The sequence below is a fragment of the Lycium ferocissimum genome, chromosome 1 (genome assembly GCF_029784015.1).
Source record: "Lycium ferocissimum isolate CSIRO_LF1 chromosome 1, AGI_CSIRO_Lferr_CH_V1, whole genome shotgun sequence".
Classification (NCBI taxonomy): domain Eukaryota; kingdom Viridiplantae; phylum Streptophyta; class Magnoliopsida; order Solanales; family Solanaceae; genus Lycium; species Lycium ferocissimum.
This window is the reverse complement of record NC_081342.1, coordinates 71420639-71433312: the sequence shown is the minus strand read 5'-3', so window position 1 is coordinate 71433312 and position 12674 is coordinate 71420639. Positions and strand designations below refer to the sequence as shown.

The 12674-nt window shown below is 33.8% G+C and overlaps 2 protein-coding genes across 2 annotated transcripts; one reads left to right on the top strand and one right to left on the bottom strand.

Annotated features, from left to right (window-relative positions):
• Nucleotides 1-3112: 3112 nt before the first annotated feature.
• LOC132059499 (uncharacterized) lies at nt 3113-9427 on the top strand. The gene is made up of 9 exons (XM_059452124.1): nt 3113-3415; nt 4947-5012; nt 5090-5176; nt 5263-5295; nt 5387-5469; nt 8367-8428; nt 8527-8581; nt 8875-8945; nt 9047-9427. Exons 1-9 carry the CDS (start codon nt 3169-3171, stop codon nt 9078-9080), a joined length of 738 nt encoding a protein of 245 aa, XP_059308107.1. The 5' UTR covers nt 3113-3168; the 3' UTR covers nt 9081-9427.
• A 765-nt stretch (nt 9428-10192) lies between these two features.
• On the bottom strand, nt 10193-12186 carry LOC132031212 (uncharacterized). The gene is made up of 2 exons (XM_059421093.1): nt 12014-12186; nt 10193-11241 (listed from the first exon to the last, which is right to left on the bottom strand). The coding sequence occupies exons 1-2, from the start codon at nt 12071-12073 to the stop codon at nt 10645-10647; spliced, it is 657 nt and encodes a 218-aa protein (XP_059277076.1). The 5' UTR covers nt 12074-12186; the 3' UTR covers nt 10193-10644.
• Nucleotides 12187-12674: the final 488 nt, after the last annotated feature.

Sequence of the window (12674 nt, the reverse complement as noted above, 5' to 3'; positions counted from 1 at the left end):
GTGAATTTTTTTTTTTTTTAAAGAAAAACAGAATTGACATACTCAAATAAACTGACTCCAGTAACTGTTTTTAGGGTGCACGGATGGAATTTGCAGTTCATGGAAAACTTTAACCTATGTAAAGATGTCTAATCTCCGAATTTCTCATATTTGATGTGAGAATATGGTGTTATTTTAGCTTTTTAGTTATTCAAGACACTTCTCTAGAGTTTTTATATGACACCAAGTTTTGTCTAAGATAAGAGATCAAGTGCAACATATTGCGATTCTAATAAATTGTGTGTTATCTGACTTGTGTTAGTGGGAGATAACAAGTAGTATTACATAAAGTCAGTCGAATCACATAACTTGGCTTGAACACCATGGCTATAAAAAATAAAAAAAATCTACTAAAAAAGGTCAGTTGAATTATCCAAGTAGCCAATTGCCCAAGTTAGCAAGCGGTTACATGACGTAGTAGTTGTAATATCAAAATATGCACCGTCTATATTCCTTTTGTGGCAACTCTACATGTTCATACAAAAGCGTAAATATAAAGGAGTAATAATTTAACGTTTCCATACAAAATTTAATAGTTTAACAGTCTATGACATTTTGCTTAAGGCAACGATGTGTTTTTCACTTGTGTCATTGCAAGCGTTTCCACCCCCCCTTTAATGAGTCTTTATGCATCGCGAATTCGGATTACTCGAGGATCCAAAACAGGTACTGAATATATCGGATTTGAGCTCATAAAATGAAAAAAATCTTGATAGGAAAGTTTTTCCCTTTGATGAGCCTTACGTGAGGAGAATTTGGATTAGTAAGGATTTAAAGCGGGTACACAAAATCTAATGGAAAAAAAAAAAAAAATCGATACCCAATTCGTTCTACGTCTAAAAGTAAGCTGAATTTTGATGATCAAAACATTCATCGTCCCATTTTTCATTGTCTATAAGCAAATCCTCACTTCAAGAAAATATAAAGAATATACAAAATTATAGGGAAAAATTTGATGATTTCATAGTTGAAAGTTGCCGACAGAGTAATGTGCTATTAATGATATAATAGCTAGATTAGTAGTATATTTCTGCCTAAAAAGGAATGGAAGTGTATACACTACAAAGATTAACATACCACCGACGATTATGGTGCTATAAATAAGATCCTTTAGGGGTAAATAGTTATCCGTTCGTTTACACCAAATCAACATAACTTATTTTAGTTAAGTGATTTAATAACGTTAAAAATATACATTAAATAATCATGGTTAGGTCTGTATATTTCACTACGTCTCTAGAGGTGAATCCAGGAATTTAAGAGGATGGGTTCACCATCAGGGGCGGCAAAGTGTTCGCCCGAACCCCCTCGACAAATACACACTATATATGTGGTAATATTTTTATTTTTTATGCACATCTATAAATTTTGAATCCCATAAGCCCAAAGACTATAAGTTGGCTCGAAGGTTTAGGAGGTTCAAAATTTACCTTGAGGTTCCAAGTTCAAATCTCAAGCACTACATTTTTATTTGCATTAGAAGAAGGGAAATGAAGAAATAAAAGGAATAGAACGTGCAACAAAAGATTATCAAGGATTCGATCTCTCAACCTTGAGCACTTGAGTCTGGAGCCTAACCAGTGCCCCATTTAGTTTAGTTTGACCATGTGTTCCTTCAATTAATATTAGATATATTTATACGAATTATACACATAGTATACTGAGTTTAGTCGGGTGACCATGTGTTCACGTGACCCATTTTTTACACATAAATTCGCCCCTGTACGTGTCACATTGAGTCATGAAAATGAAAGAATTCCTGTAGGGAATGTGTTTCCCTTTAATTAGCCTTATGCAAAGTGAATCTGAACAAATTGGGATCTCAAAGTGCGTGTCGAACCTCGATTGATAATTCGAAAATATATATACACACAATGATTAAAACATTTATTTTCAAGTTGAACTCGGAACAATAACTTTTATATATTGTAAAACAACAATTACCGTACATCGAGTAAGAAACCTAAAAAAAAAAAAAAAAGAAAAGAAAAATTTAACACATTTTATATTTAGTCTGAACTTTTAACTATTAACATGTTCAAAAGTAAATGAAAGACATTCAACATGATATTGCTAATGTTTTTTTTTTTTAATCTTTTATGGTTGACAATACCTTTTAAAATATTTAATAGTTGTGGTGAAAAAAGAGAGTATATTTTGTTAATTCTTTCATTGAAAGAGAATTAAACAATAAACAAGCTTGAAAAGAGTAAAGGTTTGGGTGCCCTAGGGGTTTAGGCCATTGTATATTCTTCAATGGCAGCAATGTTAAAAGCAAAAAAGGAAACTAGTACAATCTCTAATTGAAAGCATTACTGAGACAACTACGGAGTAATATAGGATGACATAACACTAAAGCTTCAACTTTTAGTAACTTGTCCTGCTTCCTCCATGTCAACGAGCTTCAGTGGCCGGTGGGGGAGCTAGTTGGGTTTATTTTTATTACATAGTCAGATTTAATGGGTGGGTCGGATTTAATTGTAATTAAATTTAAATTGGGAGAAAAAAATTATACGTAGGTGCAACGTAAGGAAATAAAGGCGGGAGAAGGGCATTTAATAGACGGAGGGTAAATATGACCGAACATAGAGTGCATGAGCAAATAGTGCCCTAAAGTTAAATGACGAGGGCAAATATATTAAAAGATTATAACAACGAAAAAATATAGCTTATTTGTGAGAGTACATAACAAATCTGACCCTTTTTCAAAAAGAGAATAAATAATTATATTTAAAAAGATATATTAAACCCAATTAAGAAATAATAGGGCCCTCCATATTTGAACCAAACTACTCCCTCCGAATAAAAAAAAAAAATTCACTTAGCAAATCAAGAAAAAATTAACTTTACTTTCTCATATTTGCCCTTATTAAGTGTTATATGATCAAATCTCAATCTTTTATTTAATTAGGGATAATTTAGTCAAATTATCTATTTTTGTCTATGAGTTAATATTTTCTAGGAGTAACATTTTTAGACCGAACTATTAACGGGGATATTTTTATTCAATTTAATATAGTTTAAGGGCATTTTTGACATTTTGTTCATTTAAAATATTCAACAAGGTAAGCTTGAAAATAGTGGAGCTTTTGGTGTCCCTTAGGGTTTAAGCCTTTGTTCATCCCTAAAATGGCAGCAATGTTAAAGCAAACCACTAAGATCGCCAGGCAATTATTAAGCATTAATGCCACGCGCTCAATCTTCCCACGCGCCACCGTGAGCGGCGGTGGTGCCGTTCGATTTGCGTCGTCGGATTTCAGTTACCTGGAGAAGAAAACAGCTCCACGAAGATTACCGGCGGTATATAATTACCTTCTTCAAGCTGATGAACGAACTCATTCTACTGGAAATGCACCTATTCCTAAAATTACGCTAAGTATATTCAATATCCCCAACTCAATTTTACTTACGTTATACTCCCTCCCAGTGGCGGATCCAGGACTTTCAGTCAGGGTGTTTGAAAAAATAATTAGACTTAAATATACACTGTAATATATGTTCAGGATGTTTAAAAGTTAATATATGTACATGAACACAGAAAATTTACCCTAAATATACACTGTAATTTTTTGTCCAGGGTGTCCAGAGTCGTAGTTATAATTATGTGGTACTCAATCTTACTTCATTCGTACTTGTAATTGCGTTATACTCAATTTTACTTGATTCGTAGTTCTAGTTATACTCCATTTTTACTTGATTCGTAGTTGTAATTGCGCGTTATACTCAATTTTACTTGATTCGTAGTTGTAATTGCGTTATACTCAATTTTACTTGATTCGTAGTTGTAATTGCGTTATACTCAATTTTACTTGATTCGTAGTTCTAGTTATACTCCATTTTTACTTGATTCGTAGTTGTAATTGCGTTATACTCAATTATACTTGATTCGTAGTTCTAGGTCATACCCAATGTTACTTGATTCGTAGTTATAATTATGTGGTACTCAATTTTGCTTCATTTGTAGCTATACTTATGTTATGCTCAATTCATCCGAATTTGTGTGGTGGTTTTTGGTTATTGAGAGTTAAATTTGGTACATATTTAGAGCTAAATTGGGATATATTACTGCATTTGATTGAAATTAAGAAACTGCAACTAAAAGTATTATAAGTTGCAAAATCCTTTGTAAAATGGTGAAGAAGTATATTTTACTTGATTCGCAGTTGTAATTATGGTTATACTCAATTTTAATTGATTCACAGTTATAATTACGTTATACTCAATTTTACTTGATTCGTAGTTGTAATCGCATTATACTCTATTTGTACCACTTTGTTTGGAACTTTTTGTTTATTGAGAGTCGATGTGATGAATATTTGGAGATAAATTGGACTAGATTACTGCATTTGTTTAAAGCTAAGGAGTATAATAAGTTACAATTATCCTCTGTAAAATGGTGAAAAAGTATATTTTGGAATGTTAGTTGAAGTTTACTTGGTTTGAATCACGTGAAGGGAAATAGTGCTAGACATTTTGGAGCTTGATCAGACTAATTAATGTGTTTCTTTGAAATTAATAATTATATTCCCTCCTTCACAATTTTTTTGGCACTGTTGGTTTATTGCAAGTTAATTCGATAAATTTTTGGAGCTTAATTGGACTAGATTATTGCATTTGTTTAAAACTGAAATTTAGATATTTGGAAACTGCACTAAGAGTATGATAAGTTGCAATTATCCTCTGTAAAATGGCAAAGAAGTATATTTTTAAACATATGCATTATCAGTCTGATTTAGCTCCAAAATATCTAGCACTATTTCCTCGCTTTTGGTTTATTGAGAGTTTAATTTGGTAAATTTTTGGAGCTAAATTGGACTAGATTACTGCATTTGCCTAAAACTAAAATTTAGATATTTGCATTAAGTATGGTTGGTCCGCTTTCTTCTCAATGTTACCTTCACACACAGGTCATGTTTCTGTGAGCTTTGCGGGATATGTTGACACTAGAAGTCATACAGAAGATACTAATGCAGGTAGATTTATTCTTGATTTACAATATCGGACAACATAGACGGCACGTATGTCTGAGAAAATTGGTTATTCTGTGTAGCGGCCACAAAGGGTAAGACAAACAAGCTTAACGTGAAGAACGCGAAGAAAAAGAAGAAAGGAGCTCAGAAGCAAAATACCAGCACACGTAAGGATTTATTTGAAAGAATATGTTAAGCAGTTCCATTGACTTTTATATGTGTAAGTATCAATGAAGTTGTTTTCCTTTTGCAGCAAGCAAAAATCGTATTAGAAGTATTAACACAGGTTTGTTAGTTCTTTGACTTGGCATTTTTTTTTCCCGATAAAGTAGTTCTTCCCTAAATGCTATACAAAAAACATTTGTATTTATCTGCAGCTGGCACAAAAATTATTATGAAGCTTGATGTCAAAAATGCTGATTGGTTGAGTGAAAGAGTCAGGGAGAGGATCATGCTCATGGTTAGTTTTTTTAATCTTTAACATTATGTCCTTGAGGAAATGTCACTTGAAACTTGGTCGCTGTGCTTTTCTTCATCTTGCTTTTAATCAGTTCCGGATTTCCATTCTTTCTCTTTATTTCAAATTGACTTCATCATAGAAATAAAATAATTTCTTATGATTTGTGTGTTGAGAGCTATTTTCTTGAAGATGCAATACTCCTTTTTGTACTTTTGCAGTACTTTCTTGGTACTAGGTTTAATAAAATATCATTCTCCTATGCGGGAAACTCCTTGCCGAGGGCCTGTGCACCCCCGGGATTAGTCGGGGCTCAAAGAGACTCGGACACCCGGTGCTTAATCAAAAAAAAAATATCATTCTCCTATAAAAAATTCTTAGAATATTTGCATTTCGAATTTTACTGAGAAAAGGAAGTTCAAGTGGAATTAACTAGACCTTTGAATCCTAAACAAAAGGAAAACTAGATCTTTGAATCTTTATTGTTTATGTGTCGATTGTACGCTCTCTGGTTGAATGACTATGACTTAATTTTAACTCTTATCTTAGTTTGCAGAAATATAGTTGTAGCCCCCTTTGTTCCCTTTGTTATTTGCAAGCACAGAAGCACTTGAGAGAATAGATATGACAAATTTGATGAGTCAGAGAACATCTATGGAACATTATGTGGCTACTCCCACATCGACATTTCCTTGACTAACTTTCTCTCCCTATAACCTAGTCTTTCAGCACCACAAAGTTCTTTATGGTTCTCTAATATTTGGATTGAAGGACATTGACTGAGGTGAGTGATCTGGTCAGTTTGGTGACCTTGTCGATTCCTACAGCTTTAACTTAAGAATTAGCTTCGTGACAAAAAGAAAAAAAGATTGTCAGAAGTATTGTTAGTATGCATCCCGATAAATGAAATGTTCAGATCATAGAATATAGGGAAGGGTGAGGTTTCTTACCATAAACCACCCTCAAGTTATAACTTTTGGTTTTAATGAAAGGAAAAAGATAAATAGAGAGCTGTCAGGAAATATTGTTAAAAACGGTGTTTCCAGGTGTATTTCATGTGGGGAAAGGGGGAGGGGTTGATCAAGTTTTCCGATTGCAACATCTTCTCCTACTTTTAGAATTCAAGTCAAGTCTCAGCTTTTCTGAGTCCAGGGCATATGCTTCTGGCAACATTAAGATAAGTCAGAATTGTTTTATTCACATACAAGATCATATGGTTTTTTAAACACCTCATCATCATGCTAAGGAGATGGCTAGGGATAGGATTTTGAGGGGGTGATATTCTACATCCTTACTTTTCTCCTACAATTAAGGCTGGAATTTGACTTAAAAGTAATTATTTGTGCCAAAAACCTTGCCTATGTGTTTCAAATATATTACTACAACTACCACGCCTCAATCCCAAACAAGTCGGGGTTGGCTATATCTCAAATAAATTACAATGTAAATGAAAAAAATGATTTACAGAAGCAATCAACAGTTGCTCTTTAGAATTATATCTCAAAGTTATTGAAACAAGATAAAATATTAACCGAGTAAACCGATTAATTTTTTTTTTGGTGGGCCTGCTAAAGGTGAAAAAGGGTGAAGCGATGAAAGATATCCCTTCATCTCACTTCCACTAAGATTTACCATTTCCGTCCTTGTACTAATCAAGTATTCTCTCCCATCATTTGGATTCTAAAACATCCTTTAGTAGAATTGGAGATCTTGGTATGAGACTTCTCTTGGAAGGTGGCAGATGTGTTTTAAATTAGTTCACATGGAATGTTGATCCATCTCGCTCTTAATATTGATCTTAATGCTCACAGTTGCTCCTTAATAAAGTATTTACTAATTATATTTATTTAAATCCTTGATCTAGACTTTTGTTCTAATTGATCCCTCTCAGTAGTTTATGGTTTTGTCAGTGGGACTAAAAACTGTCTCTGATGTCTATGTTTAGCTGTCTTCGCTGGGTGGGAACTTGGCGTTTCTCAAACCCACCCCTCCCCTGGCAGCGCCCCCGCGACAAAAAAATAAAAAAAATAAAAAGGGAAAAAATAGAAAAAGGGATTATCTAACTATTTTATTTAATTTCCTAGAAAATAGTTCTCATGTTACATGCTTCTGCTTCTGCCATTTCTCAAAAAGCACATATCTTTTAGGTGATTTTGAGGGGTTCTGTTGCAAGCCGAGTTTTGTGTCTTGGAAGCATTTTCCTAGGAAATGTTCCCTTTTAAGTCTGCTTGGCCTGAGTTGGTGCAACTCAGCTGTTTTATTACTCTTAGCAAAATATCAAACAATTTCTACGATCTAACAAAGAGATATTTTCTCTTTATTTAAGGGTGCGCTATCAAAAGATTTTAGCGTAAAAGAAGTGTTGCAGACCTAGAATAACTAGATAAATGTGTTCTCTTTTAACAACATTAACTCTTAGATGAAGTTATTATGCGGTTCAACCATGGAATCAGAGCAGGTAGACGTTCTGTATTCGAGTCTCACCAATGCCTGTTAACTAAGGATCAGCTCGCACGTGAGGAAGCATGTTGTAGATAATTAAATAGAAGTATTTCTGCCCTCGCACTTTTGACTGGCTGTACCTACTGTAATACCAATTGAAACAGTCCTAGTCAGAGGCTCAGACCCACTAGTCAAGACAACTTATTAGGTTCTTCCTCTCTCATTCATAAGCATAATTCGACATGCTAGTACTAGAGAATCTAAGCTTTATAAACGACTTAAAACAAGCCATATTGTATCTCATATCTCAATTGATTTAACTATAAACATCTTTGCTGGTTCTGATATTACGATGTCAAAAATAAGTGAACTGCTTCTATGTTCTGTCCAATCTGGACATCATGCCCTCTTTTTTTAGCACTTGACTATAGGAAAATGAAATTCTGATGGCCATGCAGGAAAAGAGTCGGATCAAGGATGGGGAGCTTGTGCTTACTTCAACTAAGACTAGAAAACAAGAGTTAAAATCTGATCTCTAGTGATTTCCAATTCGTTCTTGGTTTCTCTTGCTTGTCCTTTACCGTGGCATAATACTATCCTGCTCTATTTGTTTTCTAGGAATAATTTTGAAGATGTTGTGGCCAAAAAGCAGAAATTGCTTGGGAAATTTCAGGTATTATTGCGTGTATTTTCTATTTTCGCACAAAGGTAGTAAAAGATATGCTATGCAAAAGAAAACTCTAATTAAGATTCTGTTGGACTGGTGCGTTTATTCAATCTAAATCTAGCGCCTAGAGGTAGAACAAGGACAAGGAACCACATATAAGCACAGTTGGGTATAGAGTATAGACAAACTATGATATTTTCAGATATGAGCCGTAGAATGTTTTTGCTTGTTGTCCTTAATTGCCTGTGATGCTTGTTGAGGAAAACTAAATAACCACTTCTGGTGGTGTGATGAAACAGGAAATAATTAACGCTGCTTCATATGCTCCGCTACCACCTTCTGATGGGCTTGCGAGAAAGCTTTCCAAGTTGTAAGAACTCTCAACCATTTTATTCTTTGCAAATCCCATTCTCACCATTCTTCTGTATCTGTAATCTAGCACTCCCCTAAAATACTTTTGTACTATTTCAGGGCTGTTATGGGGAAGGAAAAGAATTTTGCATGAGAAGCAAGTCTATGTTATATAAAAAAAAGGTCGACGGATGAGGGGTTTGTGAAATCAAAAGTTTACTGAAGAAACTCTGGTTTATAGTTTCTTCTGCTGTCGATTATAATTCATGCGTGGCTGAATGGTCCATGTGGACGGGGCACATGTTTTTGTTTCTTTTTATCCACAGCTAAGACGCCATGTATTAGCTAGCCTATAGCATTTTTCAGATCAAATGGTTATTGTTATTCTCATATGCTTGTAACCACTAATAATCCATTGTTTCTAAGAACATGAACAAAGGCTATGTGATAATAATTTAAGTAGATGTTGTTGGCAAGATTACAAAGTCTTTTTGAGTTTAACATACTCTGATTTTATATTTTGTGTCTAGCGCGTTCAAATTATTTGCCCTGAACACGGACACTAGTGTGTCAACACGACGTTCTGAAATTTTGGTCAAGACGAGGGCATGTTGAAGTTAACTTACCTGCTGCAAAATGTTTCTTATTTCCTTCTTTCTTTGAGTGTGTGTTTCTCTTTACAGCAAGTACGTCACGCAATCTGATGTTTACTGTATATTCTCATCAGTTAAGTGACAGATCATTGGAGGTTTTAGAAAATGATAGGCTATCATTATCACCATCTTGATCATTATCACCATCTTGATAATTTATTCTTTGATTAGAATGATAAGTTAGGGGTAAAGCGCTTTCTACCAAAAGACTCCATGCTCGAATCTGAAATCTCTAGTTAAGGATTAGAAGGGTACTTATCACCCTACTAGAACCTTTTAGTGGTGTGGATACTACTTGTGAATAGCAAGAACGACTTGTTGACAGTCACAAAGAGTAAGCAAGAGTATGTTAAATGCTCTTTGTTGATCAACTATCATAAATGCTGAAGTGTGTGACACACCTCACCTAACAAGTTAATATGATACTAGAGTAGGTAGGTGTTCTGAGTTAAATTCTCATAGCGAAGTTCTAATTCACTCTGCCATAGTAATTTTTACCTATTTTCAACTTTTAGTGCTCTTCTCTGCTCAGACATGTTCTGCCCTGCTTAAGTTTTTCTTTTATATTTTTCCACTAAGACAAATTAAATGTAAAGCTTTCATAGCACATCAATTCAATCTTCTAACTTTTCTCTTTGTTTCAAATGCTATCAAACAATGTCCAATACAATGTCAACAAAATCACACCAGCATAAACCCAACTGGCAAACCAAATGTACAATACAATGTCAACTTTGTAATGATCTATATACAGAACCCAAAAATGCCCCATAAAAGAAAAAAATAATAAGAAAAAAAAATGAAAACAATTTTTTAAGAAACAAAAACAAAAGAATTTGACTGTGTGATTTTTTTTCATATGTTCAAGTCTCAGTGATAGTTACTCGATACCCGTGTTGATGGGAGGCAGTCGGATTCTTCAAAATGCAGTATTTTTAGAATATCCGACACACACCCGTTAATATTTCTGAAGAGTCTGAGCAACATTGGTAGCAGGTACATGAAGAATTAGTCGACGTCCTCGCAAACTGACTCAAACACCACTGTTAAAATAAAATAAAATAATCATTTTCGAATCACAAACTCCTCACCAGATTCTCTATCAAATCTTCTAATCCATTTTCTTTCCATCTTCCCTTGGGCCCCACCACTTTTTCCTCCGGTGGGTCCCACATGTGCAATATCCAATCCTTTTCCAACAGGCAAAAAAACAGACCGTACAATTCTTGATTTTCCATCAAGTACACTTTTCCATCTAAAATCCGTTACAACTCTTGAACTCACATTTTTACATACCAAAACTGCCCCTCTATTTCCTAATTTAGCCACCTTTAATATCCTCGAAAAATCATTTTTTTCACAATTTACCACCAAAAAATCTATCCCAATTAAATTTTCCAATGTTTCTTCAGGCTCACCAATAATAATTTCCGGTGACATTCCTGTTTTTTCCTCCATAATTGATTTATACTCATTTTTTGAGTCTTCATTTGGGACTATGCATATATGTCTACCACCTGTCTCATGAATTGCGTTAGAGAGACCTATGCTTGTTGATGTAATGCCGCCTCGTGACCAAGTTTCTACGATCATTTGCGCGTCCCATCCGGCAGCCATGGCTGAGATTAATTCCGCTACGTTGGATTCTTGTAATGACTCGCACTGCATACAGAAATTATTGTACGTCAAATAACATCAAAAGTGTTTGGCATCAGATGATGAAATGTTTACTTTTTTTTTTTTTTTTTTTACTTGGAGAAATTATTGGATTGTTGTAAGCAGAAGGAATGGGGGCGGGCTATGGAAGAAGTCGAGTCGTCTTATTGGGCTCTCAACTTAGATTTTATAAATATTGGAAAAAAAAAAAAAGATATATGAACTAAGAAGAATAACCAATCGATGAAAAAAATGTGAAATCATTCTGTTACAATAGAGATATGAGTTGTATTCCAACCTCAGAAAAAATATATGAACAATGAGGAATAACCAATCGTTGAAAGAACATGCAACATTCTGTTTCAATAGAGGTATGAGAAACAAGTGAGGGAAATAAATCATGTGAATGGTTGAATTTTGCCGGTTGTTCCACGACTGGATGTGATTTCAAGAGTTAAACGAGAATGAATACCACATAGAAGAGTCAAAACCATGCTCCTTAATAGAATGTTTGTTAATAATACATCCATTTTAAATCGACCAAATTAGTACAAAAATTGTAATACAAGAAAACATCAAAAAGTAGCTTACTTCGAGTTAATAACATCTCCTTATTTGAATTAAGACTTGAACGAAGCTAAATCTAAAGGCAATGTCAATTAGAAAAAGTCACAATTCACTCTTCACCATATAATATCTGTTACGAACTCATTAACTATAAATTCTAAATTTGTTTTACATATATTCGTGGAAACAAAAATGGAAACGATTGACTTACCGATTTAACAGTATCAAGATAAGCTTTAGATGCTTTGTCAGGAGACCAAACCAATTTCATTCTCTATATATCTTGTTTTCAAAATTTGTTTTGTGTATTTCTAGTGGGGAAAATTGTGATTTTCTTTGCACCAAAGTTTCAAAAGGTGGTGAAATAGATAATGTTTATGTTTAAGACAAAAAGTCTAAAAATGTGTAGAGTTTTATAGGTGACAAAAAGAAGTTAAATTAATGAGTTTCCAAAAAAGTAAGAAATGAAAAGGTCAGTTTTAGAGAGTTGACATTAATCCAGGCAAATCCAACGTGGGAGGATTAGGATTAAAATTTTGTAGATTTTGAATCTTTCCTTCTTTTAATATATGCCCCTCTCCACTCACCCTTACAAAAGTTAAGATTTTATCCTAACTCAGATAACAAGTGACTCTACACAGCAAATTAATTTAGTAATTCAATTAATGAAACGGATAATACTATTATTTAATATCGCCAAACAAATATTGCATTAGTTATGTGGTGATTAATATTTCTTATATTGCTAATCAAACAGTGGATCATCTTATGAGAAATTTTATACTGATATGCGTACTCTTATATCATATTTTACCGCATAAAATAATAATAAACTCCTGCGTAAATTAATGTAGATATTACTTAAGTGTCTT

Excerpts from the sequence above, each read along its gene's own strand:
- LOC132059499 (XM_059452124.1), top strand. The coding sequence starts at position 3,169 with ATGGCAGCAATGTTAAAGCAAACCACTAAGATCGCCAGGCAATTATTA. Across the intron at positions 5,470-8,366 it reads GGGAGAGGATCATGCTCATG|GAAAAGAGTCGGATCAAGGA; the intron begins GTTAGTTTTTTT and ends ATGGCCATGCAG. Across the intron at positions 8,582-8,874 it reads AATTGCTTGGGAAATTTCAG|GAAATAATTAACGCTGCTTC; the intron begins GTATTATTGCGT and ends GTGATGAAACAG.
- LOC132031212 (XM_059421093.1), bottom strand. The coding sequence starts at position 12,073 with ATGAAATTGGTTTGGTCTCCTGACAAAGCATCTAAAGCTTATCTTGAT. Across the intron at positions 11,242-12,013 it reads ATCTTGATACTGTTAAATCG|TGCGAGTCATTACAAGAATC; the intron begins GTAAGTCAATCG and ends TTCTGTATGCAG.